The following is a 26,545-nucleotide window of genomic DNA, read 5'->3' on the forward strand; positions in this document are numbered from 1 at the left end:
TCAGGAAGATGAGCTTTATCAGCTTGGCGTAGCGGAGATTCTCTCCGACAAGGCCTTCTAATAGGATGGCACCTGAAAGTGTATCTAATTTTAGGTGACGAGATGACCTGTTAAGGTTCATGGTCCCAAATTGTCTGTGGCTTTGCACGCCAATCCCTGCACCCACTCAATTTGGAGCTCTTCAAAATTTATTTTCGTACTTTAAACAGCACCTGCGGTGCCTTCCCTGTGGCCTGTGCAAGACTAGTAGACACTGAACAGTTTTAACTTTTTTGAGCTCTTGTTCTGCCAGTGCTGGACCGTGTGAAAACCGAGCTCTTCAACAAGTTGGAGTCCAACCAAGAACTGCTGAACCAAATCAACGGCCAGTTGGATCAGTACAGTTCAGAACTGATGGACCTGCGAGATGCTCTGAACGAAGCTGTGAATAAAACCCGTCAGACAGAGGACCTCAATAGCCTAAATCGTAATCACCTGGAGGAGACCCAGGTACAAGGAGGGAGCTGGAAGTGCTGAGGGAGCCGCTCTGCCAGAGGGAATTTCAGAGGGACTGCCACATACAAGGGGGTTCTGTATTCTAGCATTGGTGGCAGAAAGAGATGCATTGATAAGCCACTCAATGGGAAACCACTGCAGGGGATACCCTATCCTTTCCCCATACTCAGCCAGTGACAACCAAATGCACCTTTCAGTACTGGACTAAAAATGCTGTACTGCATCCACAGGTTCCATTTTCAGGCTGCAAAAGAGGGCTAGCAGATTTGGGAATTCTTTCAGCAAATGGGGAAAACACATAGTTTTCAAAGAGCAGAGGGCAAATGTTGGCAGTAGCTTTTTGTTTCCTCCCCTCTCAGTCGGTCATAATGCCTTTCTTTGAATCACACCATGACTTAGCAGCAGGGTGGATAAAAATCAATGATTTAAAATAAAATAAAATAAAATAAATCAGATTTTTAAAATTTAAATTGGATTTTTTAAAATTAAATCAGATTTTTAAAATAAAGTGCTTTTGGAGGAAAAATATTTCTAAATATAGTTTTCTGTTTAAGTTACATTATAGTCCAAAGGCTATTCATCAGGAAATGAGGATTTAAGTTTTTCATGTGTGCTAAAACTCAGTTTAAGTTTTTATTTAAAAAAAAAGTTTAACAACATCAGTTAACAAACATGGATACATTTGCTATAGGGTTATTGTTTTAGTTAAATAAATTGTTTAAATTGTTATTCAGGAAATTATTATTTTTTGCCTTCCAATAAAGTACAGCAGAAAAGTTGTCCAAATATAAACAGTTAACCTATTAAACCTCACAATAATCTCATAATTATCTGTCTATGTATTTCTAATAGTATAACCAAATCAGTAATTTTTTATATAACTGTAAAAGTGACTCTGAAAATTTATTAATCAAAAAAATGAAACCTTCATCTGGTTGTAAATATTAAGATTGAGCAAGAATGAGTCTTTCTGTAAAAAATAATAATGATTTAAATCAAGGCTTACTGACTAGTGATTTAAATCGTGATTTAAATTGATTTGATTTAAATCAAATCCACCCTGCTTAGCTGCTCAATGGAACTCTGTCTGCACCAGCAAAGTGTAACTTTGCTTCCTGAGGCCTCTCAGTTGGCTTTCCAAATGCAGGTTGGATTTCTGCCTGCCATGTCTTTTAAAAGTCATGACTCCATGGTGCTAGTTTTTAATGTTTTGAGGTTAGCACTCTGAGGCGACTTGGCCATCTCACAGGTAATTCAGCGAGTGAGAGGGAGACTTGTCAGGACGTGCAAATGCAATTTCCCCCCTCATAGGAGAGAAAAATCTGTTTTAAAAATGTGATTCGAGTGAAGAAATTGTAGGTCAGGTGCAAATTGAGATTCGAATTATCCGGCGTCGTTTTCTTACAACATTCTAAGGACTGTCACAGGCCTGAAATGGCACAGGTGGCACATTAGAGGAAATTAACTGTGTCTGTCGGTCACATGCTCATGGAAGTTTTATGTGACCTCTGTTAATTACGAACAAATAGATGTGCCAGTTTGGTGTGGAAACTCTTGGCTCATGACATTTCCAAGGAAGACTGCATTATGCATCAATTCAGTGTAGGGACTTGAGAGGAAAGGTGTTCTGGGGCTAGGCTGGTTCTGCATCCTGAAACAAGGGGGTGAGAATCATGGAATTGCAGAGCTGGAATTGTACCCCAAGGGCTATCCGGTCCAATACCCTGCAATGCAGGAATCTCAGCTAAAGCATCCATGATAATCTGGGAAGTGTGTGCCATTATAGAACCACTCTATGCCATGTGATGAGAACCTTAGGAAAAGTGTTAAAATGATTCTTGATTTTAAAGTTAAGCTGCAGCAGTCAATGTTATGGGGCTATCTTTATATTACAGCAAAAGAGCAAGGAACTGCAAGAACAGTTTGGCCTTGTCCGGGATACCTTGCGCATGGCTGAAGATTCCCTTGCCCAGGTCTCTGATTTCCTGCAGATAATAGAAAATGCCAAGGAGGTGAGTGGTGCAAAACTCAGGCTTCCCAGCAAGTCTGAAAGGTGTGGGGGGGCAGGAGATTCAAGATGCTGCTGCTTGCTAGGCTGAGAAGAGGATGCAAATATGACAGACAAGATGATTGTGTTGTAGCAGACAGAAGAATAAGAGCAGACATCCTCTAACTCCAATATGGTGTCTGCCCTCTTAAGAACTACAGGACAAACTTTGTTCCTAAAATGATGATTGCCTCTTGAGGCAATCCCAGCCAGCTCCCATTCCCTACTTTTCCCTTTGGGTTGTGACAAGCAGGTTACTCTTGCCTGCACAGTTCAGCAGTAAGTCAAATTTTTCATGTTTGGATATCTTTTATAGGAGTCCTTAAGTTTCCACATAGCTCCAGCAAGCTGGGGTTTTTTGCACCTTAGCCTCCAGCGAGGCATTCCAGTTTGTTTGCTTCCTGTGTATTGTTTTTGAACAGTTTCTAGATACCATTTGGGGAACACCTGGGAAGATAAAATAGTGGTATATCATCAATGCACCCTGTGAAACCCATTTGCACACAGTGGGTTGTTTTTTTTTACTGAAAACAAGCAGAGTGGAGGAGGGCATTCAGATGTTTGATAGTGGGGGGGGGGGAAGGGTCTCCAGTCCTACTGAAATCCATCTCCTGCCAGAGAAAGAAGGAATTGGAGAAGCAGGACTTGCAAGGTTAATGAATGCTGGCCAATGCCCCTTGTTATCCTGTAGGAATCTGAGAAGTTAGCAGCCCAACTGGATGGTGCCAGATACCCCTTGTCAGAGAAGGCAAAGGAGTACTCTCTCGCCAGCACCAAGATCCCAGTCGTTGAGGCAGCTGAAGAGCATGCAAAGCTTCTGGATGAGCTAGCAAGAAACTTGTCCAGGTAAGGGCTCCTCCTTTGTTGCTGGGCCTTGAGCTCTCATTTCCTAGCTCACGTGGACTTCTGTGCTGGGAGTCTCCTTCTAATAACGTTGATTAAGAGTACTTGCTTATACTGCATACCGTATTTTTCTGTGTTTAACAAGCCTCCGTGTATAAGATGACCCCTATTTTGGGGGGACTCCAAATTAAGGAAATGGGGGAGGGGGAGATTGCCCAGAGCTGTTAAGCTTTTTGGGGGGGGGATTGCCAAAAATCACTCACCTGCCTAATAAAAAAAAATTGTCTTATACACAGAAAAATACGGTATTACCTAGATCCGTTGCATAATATGAAAAAGTGGTACTATGCCTGATTACCCATGTGGCAACAGTTGAGCCTTATATGTGTTCATTTTTAAGGTGCTGGTTTTAACCTTCAAAGCCCTATACGGCCTAGGGCCCTCGCACCTACGGGACCGCCTCTCCTGGTATGCCCCACAGAGGAACCTACGGTCTTCAAATAAAAACACCTTGAAGGTCCCAAGCCACAGAGAGGTTAGGCTGGCCTCCACTAGAGCCAGGGCTTTTTCGGCTGCGGCTCCAACCTGGTGGAACGCTCTGTCACAAGAGACAAGGGCCCTGCAGGACTTGACATCTTTCCGCAGGGCCTGCAAGACAGAGCTGTTCCACCTGGCCTTTGGTCAGGGCACAGCCTGACTCCCTCCTTTGGCAATCTTTACAAGACTTTAGTTTATGGTTGCCATTAATTTTGATTTTAATTCATTTTTATAATGTTTCATAATGTTGTACTGTTTTAGTGTTGTTAGCCGCCCTGAGCCCGGCTTCGGCTGGGGAGGGCGGGATATAAATAAAATTTATTATTATTATTATTATTATTATTTTCAAAAGAAGAGGTGTTCTTTCTACCCTTACATCAGGAGTAGGGACAGGATCTGGCCAACGGGCTATTTTGACAGGGGCTGCCCACCTGTTAGTCACTTATTGATTTTCCTCCTCTGTGGGTGCCTGCAGAAGGAACGTTCTTGATTTGCATTAGCAGCAAGACCCAAGCCCAGCAGCGTTTGCTGTAAGTGCCGATTAGCTGATTGGTACATACAGCAAGCCTGCTCTGTGCAAGGATTGGCTGGACTACAAAGTCCCCAGCTGGGAGCTCCCCGTAGCATGGCCAATCCATCCAGGGCTTACTGCCAGTGCCAATCAGCTGATCAGCACTGACAGCAAGCCTTCCTTGCCCAAGGAACAAGCAGGAGCACAATTTAAGGTTGGTTCCATTGTGACCGCATCTCTACCTGCCCCACAACTTGGTAGTTTTTTTTTAATATATAATAATTTTTATTAAAGATTTTACATTACAAAAAATAAAAAAAACAGAAAAATCCAACAAAAATTGTTAAAAACAATCCTTCTTTCCGTCTTCTTAATTTTCATTTACTTGTTTCTCGGACCTCCTCATACCACCCTTTTTTGTATTCCAAATCAAATTATTAATTCAACAATTTCTTTCCCTCTTTTTGTTACCCAAATCTTATTCTTAAATTATTACAATCTTAGATTTTTACTTATATAAACCCATTTTTTCATATTCTTTTAACCCATCACAGCTAGAAACCACTTAGTTTCAATCCAACATTATTCTAAAATTCCTTAATCTTACAATATCTCTGTAAATAGTCTTTAAATTTCTTCCAATCTTCCTCCACTGACTCTTCTCCCTGGTCTCGAATCCTGCCGGTCATTTCCGCCAATTCCATATAGTCCATCACTTTCATCTGCAATTCTTCCAAAGTGGGTAGATCTTGTGTCTTCCAATATTTTGCGATAAGTATTCTTGCTGCTGTTGTGGCATACATAAAGAAAGTTCTATCCTTCTTTAACACCGATTGGTCAACTATGCCCAGGAGAAAGGCCTCTGGTTTCTCGTAACTTGGTAGTTTATATAGGAGGCCCTTAAATCTTTTCATTCTTCACCATGTAATGAGTTATTTTCTATCTGGGTATTTAAAGGAAAAAATCTCAGCAGTCGTAGGGTTCCTCAGCCCTGCTCTAAAGGCGCAGCAGCGCTAAGAGAATGGAAATGATGTTCAGGAAGTTCCATCCTGCCATGTTTGAAGATGCTAACCAGTTCTCTGGCCAGGGCTGTAGAAAGGACTCCAGGCCACAGTACCTTTGAACCGCTCAGCCTTGATGCAGCAGGTGGACTTCAGCTGCAGGGCTAATGGCAGACATCCTCCCATTTACATATTTGTCCTCCGAAAACAGCATCATCCATGGCACAAACCAGGATGGATTCATCCAGCGGGCAGTCAATGCCTCCAACGCCTACGCCAGCATCATTGAGGCAGTGGGGAATGCGGAGCGAGCAGCCAATGAAGCTTATAATGCTGCCGGCGAAGCTTTGATGGTATGAGTCTCTTATTCCCCACCCCCCAGCAGACATGAGAAATCTTGGCTGCAGCTTGCGCACCTGCAAGGACACTGGTGTCAGAGAACACAGGGCACCTTCACTCATCTGCTCTGTGCTTACCTGCTTAACCAAGATTGCGCCAGGCTCCCTCGTGCAGCAGCTGCGACTGGCAAGGAGGGCTGGCTCCTTTTCATGTGATTTGCTCCCTTTCCCCAGATGCCTTGCAGACAGACGGCTGTGTTTGCAGAGCTTGTTGGCAGGCGAAGGGAGAAAGAACCTGGCAACCTGACATCTCTTGCCTGGGGAGGGCTGTTGGCAGCCGGCATGCTCCTGCCTGTTTATGAACTCTTCTGAGCTTTGCGTATACACTTGGCCCTAGCCTGGAAAGCCAGATCATGCAAGGAAATCATGCAGTTGCATTAACCAATAAATACATTGAATTGGACTTGAAATGCTCCATTCAGTTTAGTTAGCAGAACTACCAGCCACTCAGTGACAGGGATTCTGTCCTATTTGCAAACATGTGTAGAGGTTAGAGACTTGTGTGGGATGTGGGTGGCGCTGTGGTCTAAACCACTGAGCCTCTTGCGCTTGCCAGTCAGAAGGTCGGCAGTTCGAATCCCCACGAGAGGGTGAGCTCCCATTGCTCTGCCCCAGCTCCTGCCAACCTAGCAGTTCGAAAGCATGCCAGTGCCAGTAGATAAATAAGTACCGCTGTGGCAGGATGGTGAACTGTTATGTACTGAAGTTCTCACCCTGGGCCAGCAGGGGGATACTGTAGATAGTTTTCACTCAGGTCCACATATGGAAATAAGGGATTGAAAGTGACGTTCAGTGATTGGATAGTTACAGAAAGTGTTAAAAGTTGTGTTGTAGTGGAGCTCTATATAAGCAGGCTGGCTGAACCCTTCAGTTCAGTTCTGTTCTGGCCTGTGAATAAACAAGAGCTGATTGAAGAATCGCTGTGTCGTCTGATATGTTCACCCACAACTTAACTTAAATGACCTTTCCATGTGCTCTGGTTTCCATCATGGTGTTCCGTTGTGCCAGAAGCGGCTTAGTCATGCTGGCCACATGACCTGGAAAGCTGTCTGTGGAAACACGCCATCTCCCTCGGCCTGAAAGTGAGATGAGCGCCTCAACCCCAGAGTTGCCTTTGACTGGGCTTAACCGTCCAGGGGTTCTTTACCTTTACCTCTTAGGGACTCATGGTATAGTGGGGACATAGACCAGGGAGGAAATGGACCAGGGTCCATGAGGGGAAGTCCAATGGAAGTTAGAGGTGAGCCAAGGGTTCCAGATGTTCTGTGGGTTACTTGGCAGGCAAGGTGTGAACAGTTGTCTTCTGTGCTTGCAGAGTGTCATCTTAGATGATCTTGGGGCCATGTCAAAAGAGATGAAGAAAAACAGTACTGCCTTGGGAGAAGCTGTGAAGAGGGAGCAGAGGAGGCTCAGTGGAGGTAAGAGAAAAATCAGCAGACCCTTTACTGACCAATAACAAATTGAAGTTATTGTCCTCTTGTCTGAAACCCTGGACTGCTGTTGCCAATCAGTGTTGCCAGTATTGAGCTAAATGGACTGATAGTCTGAATAGGGAAAAGGCAGCTTCCTATGTTCCTATACTTAAAAGTCCATGACCCAGAGATTCATTTATACCAGGCCTTTTCCGCAGCACAATTGAGTAGAGACGCCTCGTTTCAGCAACCCTGATTTGTAGATCTGTAACCCTGCAACTTTGTTTATTTTCATCCAAGACATCAAGGGAGCACTACAGGTGGCCAAGGACAGATTGGCTGGCATGCAAACAAAGAAGGAGCAACTTCTGAAACAGCTGCAGTTGGTGAAGAGCACTCTGGACACGGTCCAAGGTTTGTCCATGTTTCAGTCCCTTCATAAACGCCCCTGTGAAGTCTCCTCTTAACATTCTGGGCGCTCTAACCCACTGCGGCCTCTTCTGCTGTTAGCACTAATTGTTCTGCACATATTAGCAAATCCATGTCACTTTAGAGCATGCATGTTCCAGTTTCCACCACCCAAAGCCAAACAGTGCTTGATTCAAGGCCCTTTGCTTTATATCCTTACGATACAACACTGAAATTACAAAATTAACCAAATCCCGGCGTCTGTCTGATGATTCCCCACCCCAACCAAACAGTTTAAATGAAACAGAATTTATTATTATCATTAGTGTGGCACAGAAATAGTCTGTGGGCTTCTTCCACGTGACGCTTGCCCACTCATATATTTGCTTTTCTTAAGCTGAAATGAATCTGCACTGGTGCAGATGTTTGTGGCTTATCTTCTGTAATAATTAAGAATTTATTATTTCTACCCCACCCATCTGGCTGGGTTTCCCCAGCCACTCTGGGCGGCTTTCAACAGAACATTAAAAACAGAATAAATTAAAAACTTTCCCTAAATGTTAAAAACTTCATTTTTTTCCTTATTAAAATTGTTTATTGACATATAGAACACATACATTAAACATTAAGAACTTTAGCATTAAAAACTTCCTTTCTCTTGTCTTTGTTTACAACTTACCTTCCTTCCTTTGCAAGATGGCACCTCAGAGGCCATCCAGAGTGCGAAAGACGCTGCTGCGGAGGCCAGTGAAACAGTGGCTAGGATGGAAGGTAGACTGAGTGATATGAAGAAGAATCTTGATGAATGGAAGGAACAATATGGGGACCTTAAAAGCAACGATTTAAATCAAGCTGTTCGAGATGCCAGGAACACAGGTACAAAACAGTCACATTTAAATATATCTGTACTTTTTCGGGGGTGAAGTGGAGACTGGTTTGAAGACGATCAAAATGCTTTGGCTCCATTGAAAAGCAAACTGAACGAATTTCTAACTATTGTTATTTGCTTTTCTGTCCAATGTCCAATGTGACAGGCCAAATAGACTCCTTTCATTTCTTACCTCCTGTACACTTTTTCACATTGTCCGTTCCACTGTTTGTACTTGATTTGTAATTGTGTGTGTCTTGTGCCGTTAATTCTTTTTCTGACAGAGTGCAAAAGTGAAAAAAATATAATAAATTGTTCTCCTTTTTGCCTTCTGGCCTTTTGACACCGGCCATTTAGGTAATTAACCACCTGCTATATTCTTTCTCCCAGTCAGTAAATAATTTCAGCTTCTCTTATGCCCTGCTTTATTATATGTCGGTGACTATTGGGACAGGCAGTCAGATTGTCAGAACACATAATTAATATGAGTCTACAGCCAGGAATGAAATCAGTAATTTTTCTGCAGTTGCCTCTGTGGCAATGACTTGACAGTTCAATGGGGATCTTGTTTAAGAGAGGACCGGAATAAAAATGGCAGTAAGAGAGCTTGCAAAAGGGGTTGCAGTGTTGTACGAGGTTGTGTCCGCTTTTTACAGTCTGGCATGGTTGCTTTTAAGAGCATTGTTCCAGGAGAGCAGCTATCACTGAGCTTAAGACAATTTGGACAGTCAAAATTCCAAAGATATAACTTTCTACTTCAGCTCCTGAATTATAAACGTAAGACAAGCACGTGCAGGTCAGGTTCACAATTCAAATTTAATTCAATTCAAAGTGTTGGTGCTGACCTTTAAAGCCCTAAATGGCCTCGGCCCAGTATACCTGAAGGAGCGTCTCCACCCCCATTGTTCTGCCCGGACACTGAGGTCCAGCTCCGAGGGCCTTCTGGTGGTTCCCTTGTTGCGAGAAGCCAAGTTACAGGGAACCAGGCAGAGGGCCTTCTTGGTAGTGGCGCCCACCCTGTGGAACGCCCTCCCATCAGATGTCAAAGAGATAAACAACTACCTGACATTTAGAAGAAATCTGAAGGCAGCCCTGTTGAGGGAAATTTTTAATGTGTGACATTTTAATGTATTTTTAATCTTTGTTGGAAGCTGCCCAGAGTGGCTGGGGAAACCCAGCCAGATGGTTGGGGTACAAATAATAAATTACTATTACTATTACTATTAAGCTGAGAGCGGTAGCTCAGCAGGAGCTCAGCAAGATTGCAAGCTACAGTCCCTTTTTTGAGGTGAGGCAGCCGCCACTGTCCCAATCCAGCAGGCTGTTCTTATGTTGGTCCTACTTTTCAGGTGTCGATATCCTGCTTCCCAGAAATGTGTCTACTCCTTCTTTGAACTCCCTTTCTACTCTCAGCCGCCAGTCCTGTGCCTGTTCTCTAGCTCATGCTGTCCCATTGGGTTTGTTTTCTTTCCTGCCTTCCAGTCTCAAGCCTTGAGAGCACCCTCCCATTGCTCCTGGGAAAGCTGAGCAGTCTGGAGAACAGAAGGAGCCACAACGCAACTGTTTCAGACAATATCCTGCGGGTGCGCCAGCTGATCTCGCTGGCCCGGAATGCCGTCAGTAAGGTACAGACACAGAGACTCAGAGAGACAGCCGATAAGTCTCTTTGCTTCTACTCCAGGGCTCAAAAGCAGACCTCTACCTTGTAGAGGACGCGGGTGGCGCTGTGGGTTAAACCACAGAGCCTAGGACTTGCCGATCAGAAGGTCGGCGGTTCAAATCCCTGCGACAGGTTGAGCTCCCATTGCTCGGTCCCTGCTCCTGCCAACCTAGCAGTTCGAAAGCATGTCAATGTGCAAGTAGATAAATAGGTACTGCTCCAGCGGGAAGGTAAACAGTGTTTCCATGCACTGCTCTGGTTCGCCAGAAGCAGCTTAGTCATGCTGGCCACATGATCCGGAAGCTGTATGCCGGCTCCCTCGGCCAGTAAAGTGAGATGAGCGCCGCAACCCCAGAGTCGGCCATGACTGGACCTAATGGTCAGGGGTCCCTTTACCTTTGCCTACCTTGTTCCAGAAACCCACAAGAGAAGGTTCCAGCTTGGCTTAGATGTTGCCTTGCGCCCAAGTAGGTTCACTGGCCAGGAATAGGAAGCTTGTGGCTCTCTGGGTTTGGCGGTCTGTGGCTGCCATCAGCCATGTTTTTGGTGGTGTCTGATGGGAGAGTTGGAGCCCAATGTCATCTGGAGGGCCATGGGTTCCCCCATTTGTGTCTTGCATCAGTCCTTGGATATTTTAAAACATTCAACCAGAACAGCTCTTTGCAGGGCCAGTGAAGGATTTGACTTAAAGAATTGGAAGGGACCACGAGGCTCATTTGGTGAATCTCCTTAAGTGCAGGAATCTTTCACCCAATGTGGAACTTGAACCTCAGCTTAAGTGTCTCATGCTCTGCCAACTGATGCTCATGCTCTCCCTTCCCCAAACAGTTTTTATTCCAACCACCAGGAGAAGCTTTGACCCTATCAGGATGGCCAGGCATTCAGTGCAAGAAGTTTATGCAGTGAAGTTTTATAGGATGGAGATAGGGGTTGTAATCAATGAAAATTTTCCTCAATGGTAGACCTTACTTTTGGGCCTGAATGGGCCTTATTGAGTGGTCATGTTCATTAATTTCAATGGGTCTCCTCCGAGTGAAACATAGCTGAATATTTCAAGTGCAACAGATTCTATCTTTCGGATCCCTTCTTCGGAGACAATGTCAGCCTCTGTTGGTTTGATTTCTTGGCTTCTAGATCAAAGTCCCAGTGAAGTTCAATGGAACTTCAGGTGTGCAGATCCGGACTCCCAGCAACCTTCAGGATTTGGCTGCCTACACCTCCCTCAAATTCTACATCCAGAATCCAGAGCCCAAACCGAGGCAGAGGCGTCAAAATGGAGATGACCCGGGGCGCTTTGTGTTGTACCTGGGGCACAGGAATGTAAGTACATTTGCTTCTGTGAGAGAGAATATGAGAAGCATGGCATTGGGGGTGGGGAGAGCAATTGCACAACATCTTTGCATGCTGATGTCACTGCTTGATAGCGGTGTGTCTATGCTGCATGCAGATAAAAAGCCATTTTTTTGGCACAGAGTCACATCGGGTATACGATAACAAGTATGTTGAAATGATTAAGGTGAGCAGCAAGCTGTGCAAACTCTTGAGTTTGTACATCCAAAGCTGGCTTCGCAGTCCGTAACCAGCACCAAGAGAGTTGCCCAAGGGATGGCCTTGGCAAGGAGATGTCAAGCATTCCTGGTGACTTGTGCTTGTATTGTGCATATCTAGGGCACTGGTGACTACATGGGCGTCATCCTGAAAGACCGCAAGGTTCAATGGGTCTACAGACTGGGGGATGAGGAACCAACACATTTATCTGTTGATGAAGAAATTGGAGAGCAATTTGCAGCAGTCAGCATCAACAGGTATGGAAGGGAGAAGGTGGGAGAAATGAATGTGTGTGAGAGAGAAAGAGAGAGCATTCTAATGCAGTCTTTCTTTGTTTAGAATGTGGGACATTGCTTGTTGGGTAAGAAGACTTGGGCCAAACATTTCTGTTTGGGAAATAAAAGAAATTTGCTCTGGCATTTAGGATTCAGAGCTGTTCCACTGGGAGGCCTGGCAAGTGTCCTTTGCGCCTGTTATATTTAGCCTCTGCTCTTTGCATTGTTCATCCTATCTCCTTGCATCCTTCCTTGCAGGATTTTGCAGTATGGGCACATGTCTGTGACGGTGGAGAAGCAAACGTTGCACGAGACAAAAGGTGACAGCGTTGCCAAAGGAGAGCAGGGACTGTTCAACTTCAAGCCCCAGAACGTGGTCTTGTACGTGGGCGGCTACCCCTCCAGCTTCACGGTGAGAGGGGATGGCCAGACTAGTAGTGGAGGGGGACATGGAGTGGGGATGCTCTTTCTGCTGTTATTGTAACACCAGATCACCAACACCAGTAGCAGCCATTTGTGGTTTGGGTCAGGCAAGCCTTTACTGTTGCACATGACGTTTTCAGCAGGGACCGTCATTGAGCAATACTAAGCACATAGCCAGGTGTATATCAAAACATCTGTTTTAAATGTGTGCAACACTCCACAGGGAACACACTGTTGCCGTTTACTCAAATGGGAAAGTTCATGTTTTCCTGATAGAAAGCATGAAATGCCCCTAATTTCCAGCACAAAATGATTAAATGATGCAAAGACTCCCCCCTACAATGTATGGCTCGCTTCCCAGATAAATTCATATTTCAGCTAAAATGGCACGCTAGGCCTTATAAAGACTTTTGAAATTGCCACCCTGTAGATCAAGACCACCCACAGAAACATCATACATACATCACAGAAGGGGTGTAACCTAAGTCCACCCCTCAGGTACATCATACCTACATCACAAAAAAGGCGATCTAAAACAGAAATTTTGAATGTTGTTTATCTCCTGTCTGGCAGGTTACTTGATTGTACCGTATTTTTCGCCCTACAGGACGCACTTTTTCCCCTCCAAAAATGAAGGGGAAATGTGTGTGCGTCCTATGGGGCGAATGCAGGCTTTCGCTGAAGCCTGGAGAGCAAGGGGGGTCGGTGCGCACCGACCCCTCTCACTCTCCAGGCTTCAGGAAGCTATCCGCAAGCCTCGCGTGCCCGGCAAGGCTTGGGGCAGCAGCCTGCAGGAAGAGGAGGCTGGGAGTGCAGAATCGCAAAGGGTTTAGGCATCTTAAATGGGAAGTGAGTCCATGTAGAGATGGAGGCAACCAAGGAGCAACTGGAATACCCAGGATACTGGAGGGGGTTGGTGGGGCTGCTGGTCTAGCCCACCAAATTGAAACAGAAGAGTCCTGGCCATGAACCTAGACGCTTCCTCTCTTACCTACAGCCTCCGGCACCCCTGCGCTACCCTAACTACAAAGGCTGCATAGAGATGGATTCTCTCAATGAAGAAGTCGTCAGCCTGTACAACTTCCAGCGCACCTTCCACTTGGACACTGCCGCCCAGAGGCCATGCACAAGGTGAGCTGAGCCCACAGCAAGCCCACGCTCCTCTTTGCTTTGACAGTGGCTTGCTGGGGCAGTGCGAGGGGAGGAATGAGGTGGGGTTTGCAGAAGACGTTTCAGAGGCCTTAAGCACAGAGAGAGCAGAGGCGGGGATGCTCCGCTCAGACCTCCTGCGCTTTCCACAAAGCCTAAAGATATGTGGCTTCATTTGCTTGAGAGATGCTGGCAGTTTGCTGAACTCAGGCACAAGCTTTGGCTGCACCTTTCAAGTAAACAAGCAAGCTAGTAAAAAGCCTGTAGCAGAATGTATCTACACACCCTCAGCTCCTACGGCCAGAAAACTTACTTTTAAAAATAGGTTTCTGAGATTTTCATGATCCCGCAGAGATCTTAAATTATTTGATTGTTTCATACGGAACCTGTACTTTCTTGAACTGTGCTGCTTACATCATGTCGTGCCCTGGCGTTTTATTTATTCTTACTCAGAGGGGTATTCTGCCTAATCGCAGCTTGCAAGCTCTTGCAAAGAGCTGCCAAGCTCTAGCAATATGCAACTTTTAGCTGATTTCCCTGTCTTTACCTGTCCACAGTATGAGACACCCCTGAAAGCAAAAACTAGTCTTTCCTTTCAAAAACTTGTTTCCCCATTTTTGAGGCTTAGAATTTCTTTTTTTAAAAAAAGAATAAAAGTAGCAGCGTGACTTCTGTGTTTCTAGAGCCCACTTGCATAGATTTGCCATGGACTTGGGGACTTTTTATGTGAAAGAGAAAATAACTTGCAATATCAGGATTTGAAGATTGAAAACAATACAGATTTATGGAAGACAGAATGGTTGGGTTTTAAGGAATGAATATTATATGTAGCTGCAGGAGAGAAAGCTGGAAGTCCTTTTATTTTTATTTCTTTCTGTAGTTTCCCTCTCTTTCCTCTTTTCTCTCCCTTTCTCCATTTCTTGTCTTCTTTCTTTGTTCTTCTTTAGACTAAGTAGCTGTCTTACCTTAAGGTAAAGGGATCCCTGACCATTAGGTCCAGTCGTGACCGACTCTGGGGTTGCGGCGCTCATCTCACTTTATTGGCTGAGGGAGCTGGCGTACAGCTTCCAGGTCATGTGGCCAGCATGACTAAGCCTTTTTAGGCGAACCAGAGCAGCGCACGGAAACACTGTTTACCTTCCCGCCGGACTTGCACTTTGACATGCTTTCGAACTGCGCAGTTGGCGGAGCAGGGACCGAGCAACGAGAGCTCACCCCGTCATGGGGTTTCAAACCTTCTGATCGGCAAGTCCTAGGCTCTGTGGTTTAACCCACAGCGCCACCTGCGTCCCTATTATCTTAGTATATGATAAAAAGGATGTGCATTCTTGTAGATCTATGAATAAGTATAAATAAATATGTTAATTAAAAGAAAAGACTGGGCATTCTTCTTGTCAGCTTTTTTACTTCTCCATTCTTTTAGGTCTAAATCAACAGGGGACCCCTGGCTGACCGACGGCTCCTATTTTGATGGCACCGGTTATGCAGAGATCACATTTGAGGGCCAGAGTGGCTCCTTCAAGCGCTTTGAACAAGAAATGCGGCTGGTGTCACACAATGGGATCCTTTTCTTCCTGAAATTTCAGGCAAGCGTTGCTTTGAATTGTCGACCATACTGTGAGGGTGGGGCTTCCCAGCTGAAAGTCCTGTTTGGGTTGTGAGTGGTGTTAGATGTAAGGGGAGGGGGAAGTGAATATTGGGGGGGGGGGGAATTAATTGCACATGACCTGGCTCAGAGGAAGCATCAGGGAGCAAAATGGGCAACCTCTCTGCACTGGTCACCTCTTGATATCATTGCGCCATAGCCGAGTCCCCAGTTTAGATGGGGGTTTTGTTCTATAGCTTACTTAGTTAATTTACTTGGACCTTCCTGAGGGTGAAACTGCAGCTGAAACCTTAGGACAGAGTTTCCCGCACTTGGTCACCAGTTGTGTTTTTGGACTACAATTCCCACCATCCTTAACCTAGCTAAGGATGATGGGAGTTGTAGTCCAAAAACAGCTGGAGACCCAAGTTTGGGAAACCTTGCCCCAGGGGTACACTGTTCTTGGATCTTGTTCTTCTTTCCTTGCTTTAAAAAATTTTTATTTCCCTCTTCCAACAACTGGAGACCACCTCCTCTTTCCAGGGCAAGAACACTGACCATGTGCCAAGGTGAAGGCAACATTCAGGATCGATAGACTGAAAGGTTCTTCTCGCTTTTCCTCCACAGAGACAGCTGATCTGCTTGGCTGTTCAAGAAGGGAAGCTGGTGCTCTACTATGACTTTGACGGAGGCCTTAAGGTGGCCCAGGCCTCCAAGGAACCTGCTGCACTGGTAGCCAGCAGCAATACAGATAAAGTGGTAAGGTGGAAAGAGACCTCCGTACTTGGATTAGGCATGGGGAGGGTCTCACACGCCCTTTCCCAGAGGGTCCCAGGGCAGGGGGCAGAAAGCCACACCATAAAGCTCCAGCTCCCTCACTGCCTTTGTGGTTTAGGAACTGGGCTTTTTGCATTTTCCATGCAGTCACCTATTTGCGTCATCGTAGAATGATTGTGGGCTATTCCCACCAGCCACCAAGAGCCTGGTCTTCAAAACTATTCTGATTCTTGACCGGGCACTTTGTTGGCTAGAGTTCACTGGAAGACGCCTTTGGGAATATAATGGAGAGGAATGTTCAGTGCTGGCTCATCCTCTTGGCTCAGGAAACTTACTTGAGGACAATGTTTCAACTTCTGTATTGCTTATTAGAACAAAAAAAGGTACCTGAGCAGTTTACTGAAAAAATCTAGAAATGAACGACGTGAAAATTTAAAATATAATTTAATCAGGTCTTTTATATAAAAAAAGAACCACCTGCATCCCATACTTTTAGTTAAAATGCTAAAATAACATGGCTTGGTAGGCTAGATGAAACAAAAGGCTTTTAGCTGGTGACGAAAACAGTAGAGTAAAGGCACCTGCCTGAAATAAACAGGGCAGTGAGTTCCAAAGATGGGTTTAGCCACACCAAAGGATCCACTTCATACAAAAGCAGAAGGAGCTTTGTGTGTCACTTGCAGCAGCCAGTCCTACAGATCTAAGCAGCCAAGTGGGTGCTTAGGGAAGCTTTTAATGTTTGATGCATTACTGTATTTTAATATTTTGTTGGAAGCCGCCCAGAGTGGCTGGGGAAGCCTAGCCAGATGGACGGGGTTTAAATATTATATTATTATTATTATTATTATTATTATTATTATTATTATTATTACCACAGAGGGGAGGCATTCCTTTTGGAAAACTGGCCACAAGCTCTTAAGGGCTTTGTTTACTATCATGTTGAACCTGTCCTGGTCACAAATCGATGGCCAGTGCAGATCTCTGAGTAGGGATGTTACCTGCTTGACATGGGGGTCAGGCTCCCATCAGCCATTGTGCCACAAAAGTCTTGCCTTAGGTAGCCGTGACGCTTGCCTTCCGACTTCTTTGGGGACAAGTGGCCCCTAGTTCCAGCGGACATTATCCATCTTGTTTGGTTTGGTTTTTTTGCCCGATTCCAGATCCAAATATTCCTCCACAAAATGGGTTCCAAGGATCGCGTTTTGGTGCGCCTGGAGCAGTCTACCGTCTTCAATGTGGAGCAGGAGAACAAGTTGCAGAGTGCCACTTCCTACTTCCTGGGTGGTGCGCCCACCTCCATTCTGCCCGAAAGGTAAGGCTTTTGTGTCATTCAGTATATCTGAAGGAGCGTCTCCACCCCCATCGTTCTGCCCGGACACTAAGGTCCAGCTCTGAGGGCCTTCTGGCGGCTCCCTCACTGAGAGAAGCCAAGTTACAGGGAACCAGGCAGAGGGCTTTCTCGGTAGTGGCACCCACCCTGCGGAACGCCCTCCCACCAGATGTCAAAGAAAACAACAACTACCAGACTTTTAGAAGACATCTGAAGGCAGCCCTGTTTAGGGAAGCTTTTAATGTTTAATAGACTATCGTATTTTAATATTCTGTTGGAAGCCACCCAGAGTGGCTGGGGAGGCCCGGCCAGATGGGCAGGGTATACTTAACAAATTATTATTATTATTATTATTATTATTATTATTATTATTATTAAGCACCCGGGGTAGGCTTATGTTTCCTCTCTTCTGTATTTGTCATCGTGTTTCCTTATGAGGACCACACTTTCATGCTCAGCACAAATGTACTGATGCTGAATTGTGGGTGTTTCTTCCCCCGCCCCCCAAAAAAACAACCTGATAGCCCTGATCAGAAATGATGTTTTCGTGTACAGCATTGCAGAGGCCTCTGGGTCAGACCACATTTTACAATCCCTCATAATAATAATAATAATAATAATAATTTTTATTTATACCCCGCCCTCCCCAGCCAAGGCCAGGCTCAGGGCGGCTAACAAGCAATAATAAAAACAAGTTGAATGAATACAACTTAAAAACAAAATTAAAATAGGCTGTTTGGTTTTGCAAAGTGCTTATGGGAGGCAGGGATACGGTTTTACATCAGCTTACAAAAACCCAAAAACCACCTGTTTTGGGGTTCAGCATCATTTTGCAGTTTCTCCAGGTCCGTTATTGCAGCTGTGAGATTTGGGTAAAGAGGAGCTTGGGTTGTGCTTGCCATGTTCACAGTAGACACATTGAAACTGAGGGACAGAACTAAATTGGGTCCATCGATTTCAGTGGGTCTGTTCTAAGTCAGACTTGGTTGCTTGCAATTCTCGGGTTCAGCAGCTTTCTTTATGCATCCTCCGCCTCCTTTAACTCTCTCTGCCATCAGACATTTTGTATGGAATCCCATACAAGCTCGTAGAGAGCCAAAACCGCTTCCCTCCCCACCCCACTTTTTCAGTATGATGTGTTTTTTTCAGCCTGAAGAAAATATTCCCCAAAGGTGGATCCATCCGTGGCTGCATGAAAGGATTGAAGGCTCTTGGAAAATACGTTGACTTAAAACGTATGAACACCACGGGAGTGAGTTACGGCTGTACCTCAGACCTCCTGGTGAGTAGGACGTGTTCGGCCTGTTTGCTGTGCTAGACCAAAAGAATCGCACCATTACTGGCAGAATCTGAGACCAGGGAGAAGAGTCGGTGGAAGAAGATTGGAAGAAATTTAAAGTTTATTTACAGAAACATTGTAAAATTAAGGAATGTTAGAAGGAGGCTGGAATGAAGTTATGTGGCTTTAGCGGAAATATTATAAAGGATTAAGTAAAAATAGATTGTTAATGGATGAAAGGAGGAAAGGTAAAGTTACATTATATTAAGATAAATTATAGGATAAAAATTGGGAAAGTTGGAAAGGATTTGCTGAAATAGCTAACCGAACTAGAATACAAAAAAGGGAGGTGCGAGGAGGTCAAGGAAACAAGTAAATGAAAGATAAGTTATGGGAAGGTTCGTTGTGTTTTTTAATTGTTTCTATTTCTCTGTTTTTCTGGTTTTTATAATTTTTTTCCCTATTCTCTTTTTTTATTGTGATGTGTTGTTAAGCTTTTGTTTAACTTGGAATTATCTCTTTTTCCTTTTGTAACATTTAAAACTTTAATAAATATTATTTTAAAAAAAAAGAATCGCACCATTTTAAGTGGAGGTTCACACCTGCCTGAGATTCAATATTGTTTTTACATATGTGGTTGTTTTTATTGCTTATCATTTTGGGGTGGGAAGCAATTCAGACATGAAAATAAATCAGACATTCAGCCGTGCTCAGCCCTATGTCCCTGGGAAGCTCAAAAGCAGGGCTGAGAATGGAAGAATGCTTCTGTCAGGTACATTGGAAGGGACTTCCCCATATATGTGTCTACTCAGGGGCAAGTCTCATTGCTGCATGGGTTCTATCGGTATTGCAATCACTCTGTCCCCCTTGCAGGTGGCTCGCTCGGTTAAACTTCACGGCCACGGCTTCTTGACGATGTCGCTGCAGGATGTGCCCTCTTTGCAAGATTTCTACACTGGTTTCAGCTTCCGCACCACCCAAAGCCGTGGCTTGATGTTCCACCATGCGACAGAGGTACGCCCTTCCTCTAGGCTGATGTCCCACTATAGCACCCATCAACTCTCCTAAGTGGCTGATGGGCACAAATCGTTCCTAGCACTTCCTCCCTCCCACTGAGAACCAGTGTTAAGAGAACATTTAAGTGTCGTGGAAGATACACGCCCTATTCTTTCCCTTTGTTAGATGCTCCACGATTTGTGTCTTCTTGGCACAACGGGTGACCTCTGAAAGCTTGACTGCCACCTGCATTCCCAAGGGAGGAATGTTTTCTGTTTCCTACTCAGTTGCTCAAAGCTCTGGCTGGATCTTCTTCTGTTGTGAGCAAAGTGTTAATTTGTGTGCCTTTGTGTTCTGTATGCTCTGGAACAGAAAGACACATTGCTGCACCTGGAGACTCATTTCACCCTTGATATGGTGAAATTGCTCTGAGCTTGCTGAAGGTCTGTGACACACGCACAAGTTATTCTCCTCTTTGTCTTTCTAGGAGGGTACCTGCCAAGTTTCCTTGCAGAATGGCAGAGTGTCCGTAAGCGTCCTCTCTACAGAGCTCACCACCAAGAACGCATATGCAGATGACACAAGCCACTATGTCGCTATCTACAGTGACTCCGCAGGGTATACCTTTCAGAGCCACCCTTTTCTTCTGCATGTTGGTTCACTGCACCCCCCCCTTCCCCAGCACAGGGGAGGAGGGACTGGCACAAACGAATCATGTCTCCTTGAAAGAAAATGTGTTTCCATTCCAGAGTCCGGCTTTATGTTGACGATCAGCTTCAGGGAACCCAACCAGGGTCTGATCGCCACAGGAGGCAGAAGCGGCAAGATGAGTTGGCTGTCTTTCAGCTAGGAGGCATGCCGAAAGCCGGCGAAATCAGCAACCTCACAGGGTGCATTGGGAATGTTTTTGTCAGGAGGTGAGTCTTGTGTTCCTCTCATACCCAGGAAGAGTGGTTCCCCAGGAGGAGTGATTAGCAGTCATGGTGTGGGAAGTGGGGCTCCACCGGCTGCACTGACATCTTGCAGTAAAGGGTTGGGCAGGAAGCACGGTGGCAAGGATGGGGACGCATCTGCACCCACGGCCATCAAGGGAGAAAATGTGGGTTTGCATTCTTTCGAGGCTTCTGGATAACCTGAAGGAAACAGCAAACGTGGGAAAGAGGCTAGGGAACAAGGTGAGAGAGGCATGGCCAGGAACTAATTAATCTACCTTCATTAAAGCCCTGTGAAGATTGAAAAGAGCAGTCTGAGTGAAGAAACTGCCTGCGAATGAATAATGTGGTCTCTTGGAAACAATTAAAATTCTCTGATACCTAAGTGGGCTGGGGAGGGTTACGTTGGGCAGAAGCAACAGATTGAGACTGAGGCTACGTAAAGGCAAAAGATTAAGCAACCAGAAGATATGACAATGCAAGTTCCCCACCACAGTTTGACTGGGTAATCATAGGGAGCAAAGGTGACAGCCATGACGGGACAGGGTAGCCAAAGTCCACATCATATTTGGGCTCAAGTGCCAATGAGGTTCTGTTCAAAACCGAGGTGCAGGAAGCTGTTCTTAGAAGAGCAAACAGCTGTTTATTAGGTTACCAGTGGGACAGTGCCAGTTGGAAAGGGGGCTTTTGCCTCCCCAGGGCTACTGAATGACCAAATGCATGTTCTTGTTGGCAGCTGGCAAATAGATGAGGTGCCTAGCTGTGCATCAGCACACCTCTAGAACTCTTTCCCCTCTCAGATCCAGGTAGGTAGCCGTGTTGGTCTGATACAGTCAAAATAAAATAAAAAATTAAAAATGTCCAGTAGCACCTTAGAGATCAACTTAGTTGGTCTCTAAGGTGCTACTGGACAATTAAAAAAATATATTATTTATTCTGCCTCAGACCCTGAGGGATAAGTGTGTCTGCTGTTAATGAGCACAGCAAGTTTATATCAAGCATAAGCCAAGGTTTGCTTCCTCTGTGCACTTATCTAAGATTTCCCTGTTGCGCACCAACCTGTGGAAGAACGCCAAAGGACTCAGGGAGTTCAGCCGCATTGCAGAATTTAATTAACTTCATTAATGGCAAATGCCTGCCCTCTTGTTCACTTTGCAGTGCCACCAGTATCATCCAACCATAGCTGGCTAGTCCAAGGATTTGCCCAGTGTTGCTATCCAGGCATCCTAAAGTGCACCTCTGTGTTACACGACTGACTCTATAATCAATTTTCACTGCAATCATTCCATTTTGAATTCACACATCTTGATGGCTTTGAATTTCAGCTGAAATAAAGCATCACCTTCTTTGAAAGCAGCAATATTGATAGCTGTTTGGACTAAATAGCCATGGCAAGTTGGGTTTCTTGTTGGTTACAATTCTTCAGATCAGGACTGATGCCACGGCTGTACTTGGGTGTTGCCTGCTGATTTCACCATTCATCTGCATTGAAGGTTCCATACTTTAGCTTGCGCCTGCTTAGGAATTGCTGCACTTCATCATGTGGGAATTGGCAGCAGTGCAACACACACACTCAACTCTGATGGGGTAAAACTCCTTACTCCAAGACATGAGCCTTGTTCTCCCTCATGTGGCCTAACTGTGCAAATACACAGATCCTGGATCCTCCACACAGGTTGTGTTGCTGTTGTCAAAAGTAAAATTAAATATAACATTTGGGGTTCAGGAAGAGTCTGGAATTAGAACGAAGATGCAGACTTAAGATGATGCCAGGCAGGAACAGAGCAGGCGCAGTCTACAGTGTCCTTCTTGAAGATCAGCTGCAGGCAGATACAATCTTGCAGGTTAATGAAATAAGTGGGATTTGGTTGTTGTCCATACATGACAAGGACAATTAATCAACGAGGATCTGAGAGTTGCTTTGCTTCCAGGATGGGCTAATATAGTCAGAAAGGCCTCTCTGCCAGCTTCGTGCCATCTGGCTGTGGTCCTGGCTGAACAGCTGCTGAGCTCCTTTCCTTTTCTGCAATAGGAAATCAGACCCACAGATGGTCGTGGACCTGCAGCAGAGCACCAAGAACGTCAACGTGACCATGAACTGCCCCAGGGATCGGCAGCCCCAGCAGATGAGGGCATCGGAGAAGAAGGGCAAGTGGAAACCGAAGGTGATGGAAATAGTTGCAGCTGCCCTTTCCGTTCCCTAAAAGTTGGCTTTATCTACAGATGCAGTAGCCGTTAACTATAGGGACAGGGACAAGAGGTCCAGCCTTCAGCCTGTGCTTCATTTTGTTCTGAAATAGTCAGAAGCACCCAGGGAAATGTTCAGAGCAGCTCTTCCCCACTGCCTGTTAGGCCCATTGCCCAAGCAATGACTCCTGTGTATGGATTTCCCTTATTTTGGTTTCACAAAAGCGCATCCGTTCCACCCACAGAAGAAGTCAATACGAGAATGTGTTGCTTGGGAAGATGGCTTCTTTTCAGCTGCCCTCCCCTCTCTGGCAAGCATGCACTGCATTCACACATGAGAGCCCCTGGACAACCCTCAATCAAGGTTTGGCTCAGGGTGAGGGATTCAAGAGAGCAGCACCAAACTTAGGGAAACACCTACAAACTTAATAGGTTTGTACCTACAAGAATTTCAGAAACAGCTTACAGTACAAGCAGCCCCCAATGCATTAAAAAGTTCATGTGTGGGCATTATTGCACGTGCTAACTCTATCACTGGCATGCGGGTGGCGCTGTGGGTTAAACCACAGAGCCTAGGACTTGCCGATCAGAAGGTCGGCGGTTTGAATCCCCGTGACGGGGTGAGCTCCCGTTGCTTGGTCCCTGCTCCTGCCAACCTAGCAGTTCGAAAGCACATCAAAGTGCAAGTAGATAAATAGGTACCGCTCCAGTGGGGAGGTAAACAGCATTTCGGTGCACTGTTCTGGTTCGCCAGAAGCAGCTTAGTCATGCTGGCCACATGACCAGGAAGCTGTACACCGGCTCCCTCGGCCAATAAAGCGAGATGAGCGCCGCAACCCCAGAGTCGGTCACAACTGAACCTCAGGGGTACCTTTAGCTTTACCTCTACCGCTGCTTGCCTCAAACACCTTATGCCTGTATGCATCCTTTTGAATGCACTAAGTGAGCTATTTTTCTAGAAAAAGAGGTGCCAGAATTCACCTCCCTTCTTCCTTCTTCTCTTATAATGGCAATGGTGCTCACCTGAGAGGTGCCGAAACTGAGTTCCGGCAAGTTCCAGCTGAAAAAAAGCCCTGCATGTAACTTTGTCTCCTCTGCAGTGCCACCCATTTGGGGGCAGGGGCAGTATTGTGAATCGCAGCCATTCATGTCACCTGCTACTTGTAAGATTAGGATTCATTTTCTCCTTGAGTTTTGAAGCCAGGTGAGAGTTTTAAGGAGCAAGCCACATGCCGCATGTTTTCTTTATGGAGAATGATTTCTGAATCATTTCCCCGCAGGTACCAAGCAAGACAATGCTGAGAGATATGAGCTGCCGGTTACCCAAACACCCCCAAGCCTTTAAGAATGCTTTCCAGTTTGGTGCGTCCCCAGGGAGCCGCATGGAATTTGACGATATTCCAGCAACATTCCACCAAAAGTAAGGGGGGGAGCAAGTAGTTTTTCTGTTCCCTTCTTATTTAAGAAGTGCTATCCTACTTTCCAACATAAAAATAGAAAACTGAAAAACCTGAGAAATGTGTCTGGCTTTACGGATCCTGTCATCACAGGGACTCTGGATTAGGGTCCCCTGACTCAAAACCACTTTTGTGTTGGGCTGCAGTGGGTTCTGTGAGGTACTAAAACATGAGAAAACTCCTCTGTGTGGGTGTGGGGATGTGGGTGTGGGTGCATTTCTGGTCATAAGTGATCTTACAACCTGAAAAGCTATTAACACTTTGCAAAGACTGCAGCCAAGATGGTAACAAATCCCCTTTTCTTGTTAAGAAATCATTGGAATGATCTGGAGCTTTTGAAGGCAGGTGTTCTTAACAGTTGCCTCCTTCTCCAGAGTGTCATAAAGAAACTGTATGGATCCCCAGAGGACACTTCCTGAAATGGGAGTTGAGAAGGCGAGGCAGCAGCTGCGCGCAGAATGTGCTCATTAATGGCATCCAACCCTTCTCTTTCTGCAGGTTTCACTTCTCCATGGAGGTCAGACTGAACTCATCCAACGGCCTCCTCTTTTACATGGCCAATGAATCTCTGGGCTCCTTCTTCTCCCTCTTTGTCTCCAGCGGCCGCTTTGTGCTCTTGGCTGATATCAGCGGAAGGAAACTGAGAGTCAGGAGCAAAGAAAAGTACCATGATGGAAGGTGGCACACAGTAAGGAGGGGAGACTGGGATGGGGACACTGCCTTGCCTGGGCCAGGGGCTGCCATTTTGAATGTGTTTCCACATGTATGAAAGTACACCAGATTATCCTTGCTATCCTATCCCACAGTTGCCTATTTTTTCATTGGACTAAGCATCAGTCAAATAATTTGGTAGGGATCATTTCACCATAAAGAGCGTAAAACAAGGAGGCATTATGTATTGCATGAGGGATGCGGGTGGTGCTGTGGTTTAAACCACTGTGCCGATTGGACTTGCTGATCGGAAGGTTGGCGGTTCGAGGCCCCATGACGGGGTGAGCTCCCATTGTTCGGTCCCAGCTCCTGCCAACCTAGCAGTTTGAAAGCATGCAGTGCAAGTAGATAACTATGTGCCGCTCCGGTGGGAAGGTAAATGGTGTTTCCATGCGCAGCTCTAGCATCGCCGGAAGTGGCTTCGTCATGCTGGCCACATGACCCGGAAAAACTGTCTGCGGAAGTGGACAAAAGCCAGCTCCCTCGGCCTGTAAAGCAAGATGAGCACCGCAACCCCATAGTCATTCGCAACTGGACTTAACTGAAGGGGTTCCTTTACCTTTACGTTTATGTATTGTATGCATGCATTGGGTAGACAGTCTGATGGATTCAGCACACCCCTCGGAGTGCATTTACTCCCTTCACGAACATTTGAATAAGGCTTTTAGAAACATGAAATGTAAAAGTTAGTGACTTAAGGGTGGCATTTGATGCCAGTCCTACTCAGAGTAGACCCATTGAAATTAAAGAACACAGCCAATGGATTTCAATAGGGAAACTCTGAGTAAAACAAGACCCTTACTTGTTTAGATTGGTTTCATTCCTAATATACTCGTTCCAGAAAAACCATCCCAATAGAACTTTGTGAATTTCCACAAATTGACATTTCCACAAATATAATGAGTCAAAAATGCACAGTCCTTTGTCTGAGGAAACAATGGTTGCCAATCTCCTGGTGAGAGCCACATCCTCTAATCCTGGCGGACTTGGCTGGGGGCTATGCTGTTAGTTTGAGAATGATGTTGTGCAATTGGGATTGCTGAGGAGTTTAGGGCCACTTGGCAAATGAGATTCTTTCCCTGGTGGAAATCTAAAAATACATGAATGGTGGGGGAAGGGGAGAAACCCACATACTTAGGCTACAACTATGCCAACAGCTGCATTCATAAGAGTGTCAGAACTGGCTGCAGCTGAGTGAAGAGTGCCAACTGCCTGTGGAATGAGCCTTATCTGACTGTAGAATAGAAATCTCAGGAAGCCTTATTTGAGCCAGGTGAAAGAGTAGATGTAAAGCTGGAAGAGGAAATACAGCCAAAGGCCACCTCTGAAAAACTATAGCAATAAAAGCTTAATTACAGGTAGGTAGCCATGTTGGTCTGCCGTAGTTGAAACAAAATAAAAAAAAAATCCTTCCAGTAGCACCTTAGAGACCAACTAAGTTTGTTCTTGGTATGAGCTTTTGTGGTATCTGAAGAAGTGTGCATGCACACGAAAGCTCATACCAATAACAAACTTAGTTGGTCTCTAAGGTGCTACTGGAAGGATTTTTTTTTTATTTTGTTTCAATAAAAGCTTGCTAGTAAATATAAATCAGTGTAGCCCCAGTTGAATGAAGTGCTGAATGGACTCAGACCTTAGACAATCCATATTTATTTTTCCCTGTGCTTGGGCCTTGCAGATGAACCTGGGGGAAACTCGTTGTTTCTTGGCCTCCAT

General features: G+C 45.4%; 1 protein-coding gene across 1 annotated transcript in view; it reads left to right on the forward strand.

Annotated features, from left to right (window-relative positions):
• Positions 1-26,545, forward strand: part of LAMA5 (laminin subunit alpha 5) — a 189,477-nt gene that overhangs the window by 154,327 nt on the left and 8,605 nt on the right. Inside the window, exons 53-74 of the mRNA XM_083744077.1 lie at positions 293-489; positions 2,391-2,507; positions 3,234-3,388; positions 5,646-5,787; positions 7,148-7,250; positions 7,545-7,658; positions 8,349-8,528; positions 10,003-10,145; positions 11,315-11,500; positions 11,849-11,985; positions 12,262-12,415; positions 13,424-13,557; positions 14,999-15,161; positions 15,788-15,919; positions 17,098-17,249; positions 18,417-18,549; positions 19,420-19,560; positions 20,030-20,160; positions 20,292-20,459; positions 22,507-22,639; positions 23,942-24,081; positions 24,617-24,806. Of these exons, the coding sequence (XP_083600203.1) occupies positions 293-489; positions 2,391-2,507; positions 3,234-3,388; positions 5,646-5,787; positions 7,148-7,250; positions 7,545-7,658; positions 8,349-8,528; positions 10,003-10,145; positions 11,315-11,500; positions 11,849-11,985; positions 12,262-12,415; positions 13,424-13,557; positions 14,999-15,161; positions 15,788-15,919; positions 17,098-17,249; positions 18,417-18,549; positions 19,420-19,560; positions 20,030-20,160; positions 20,292-20,459; positions 22,507-22,639; positions 23,942-24,081; positions 24,617-24,806 (3,245 nt within the window). The remainder of the gene's footprint in view (positions 1-292; positions 490-2,390; positions 2,508-3,233; positions 3,389-5,645; positions 5,788-7,147; positions 7,251-7,544; positions 7,659-8,348; positions 8,529-10,002; positions 10,146-11,314; positions 11,501-11,848; positions 11,986-12,261; positions 12,416-13,423; positions 13,558-14,998; positions 15,162-15,787; positions 15,920-17,097; positions 17,250-18,416; positions 18,550-19,419; positions 19,561-20,029; positions 20,161-20,291; positions 20,460-22,506; positions 22,640-23,941; positions 24,082-24,616; positions 24,807-26,545) is intronic.

This window comes from Podarcis gaigeae, assembly GCF_964106915.1.
Source record: "Podarcis gaigeae genome assembly, chromosome: 6".
Classification (NCBI taxonomy): domain Eukaryota; kingdom Metazoa; phylum Chordata; class Lepidosauria; order Squamata; family Lacertidae; genus Podarcis; species Podarcis gaigeae.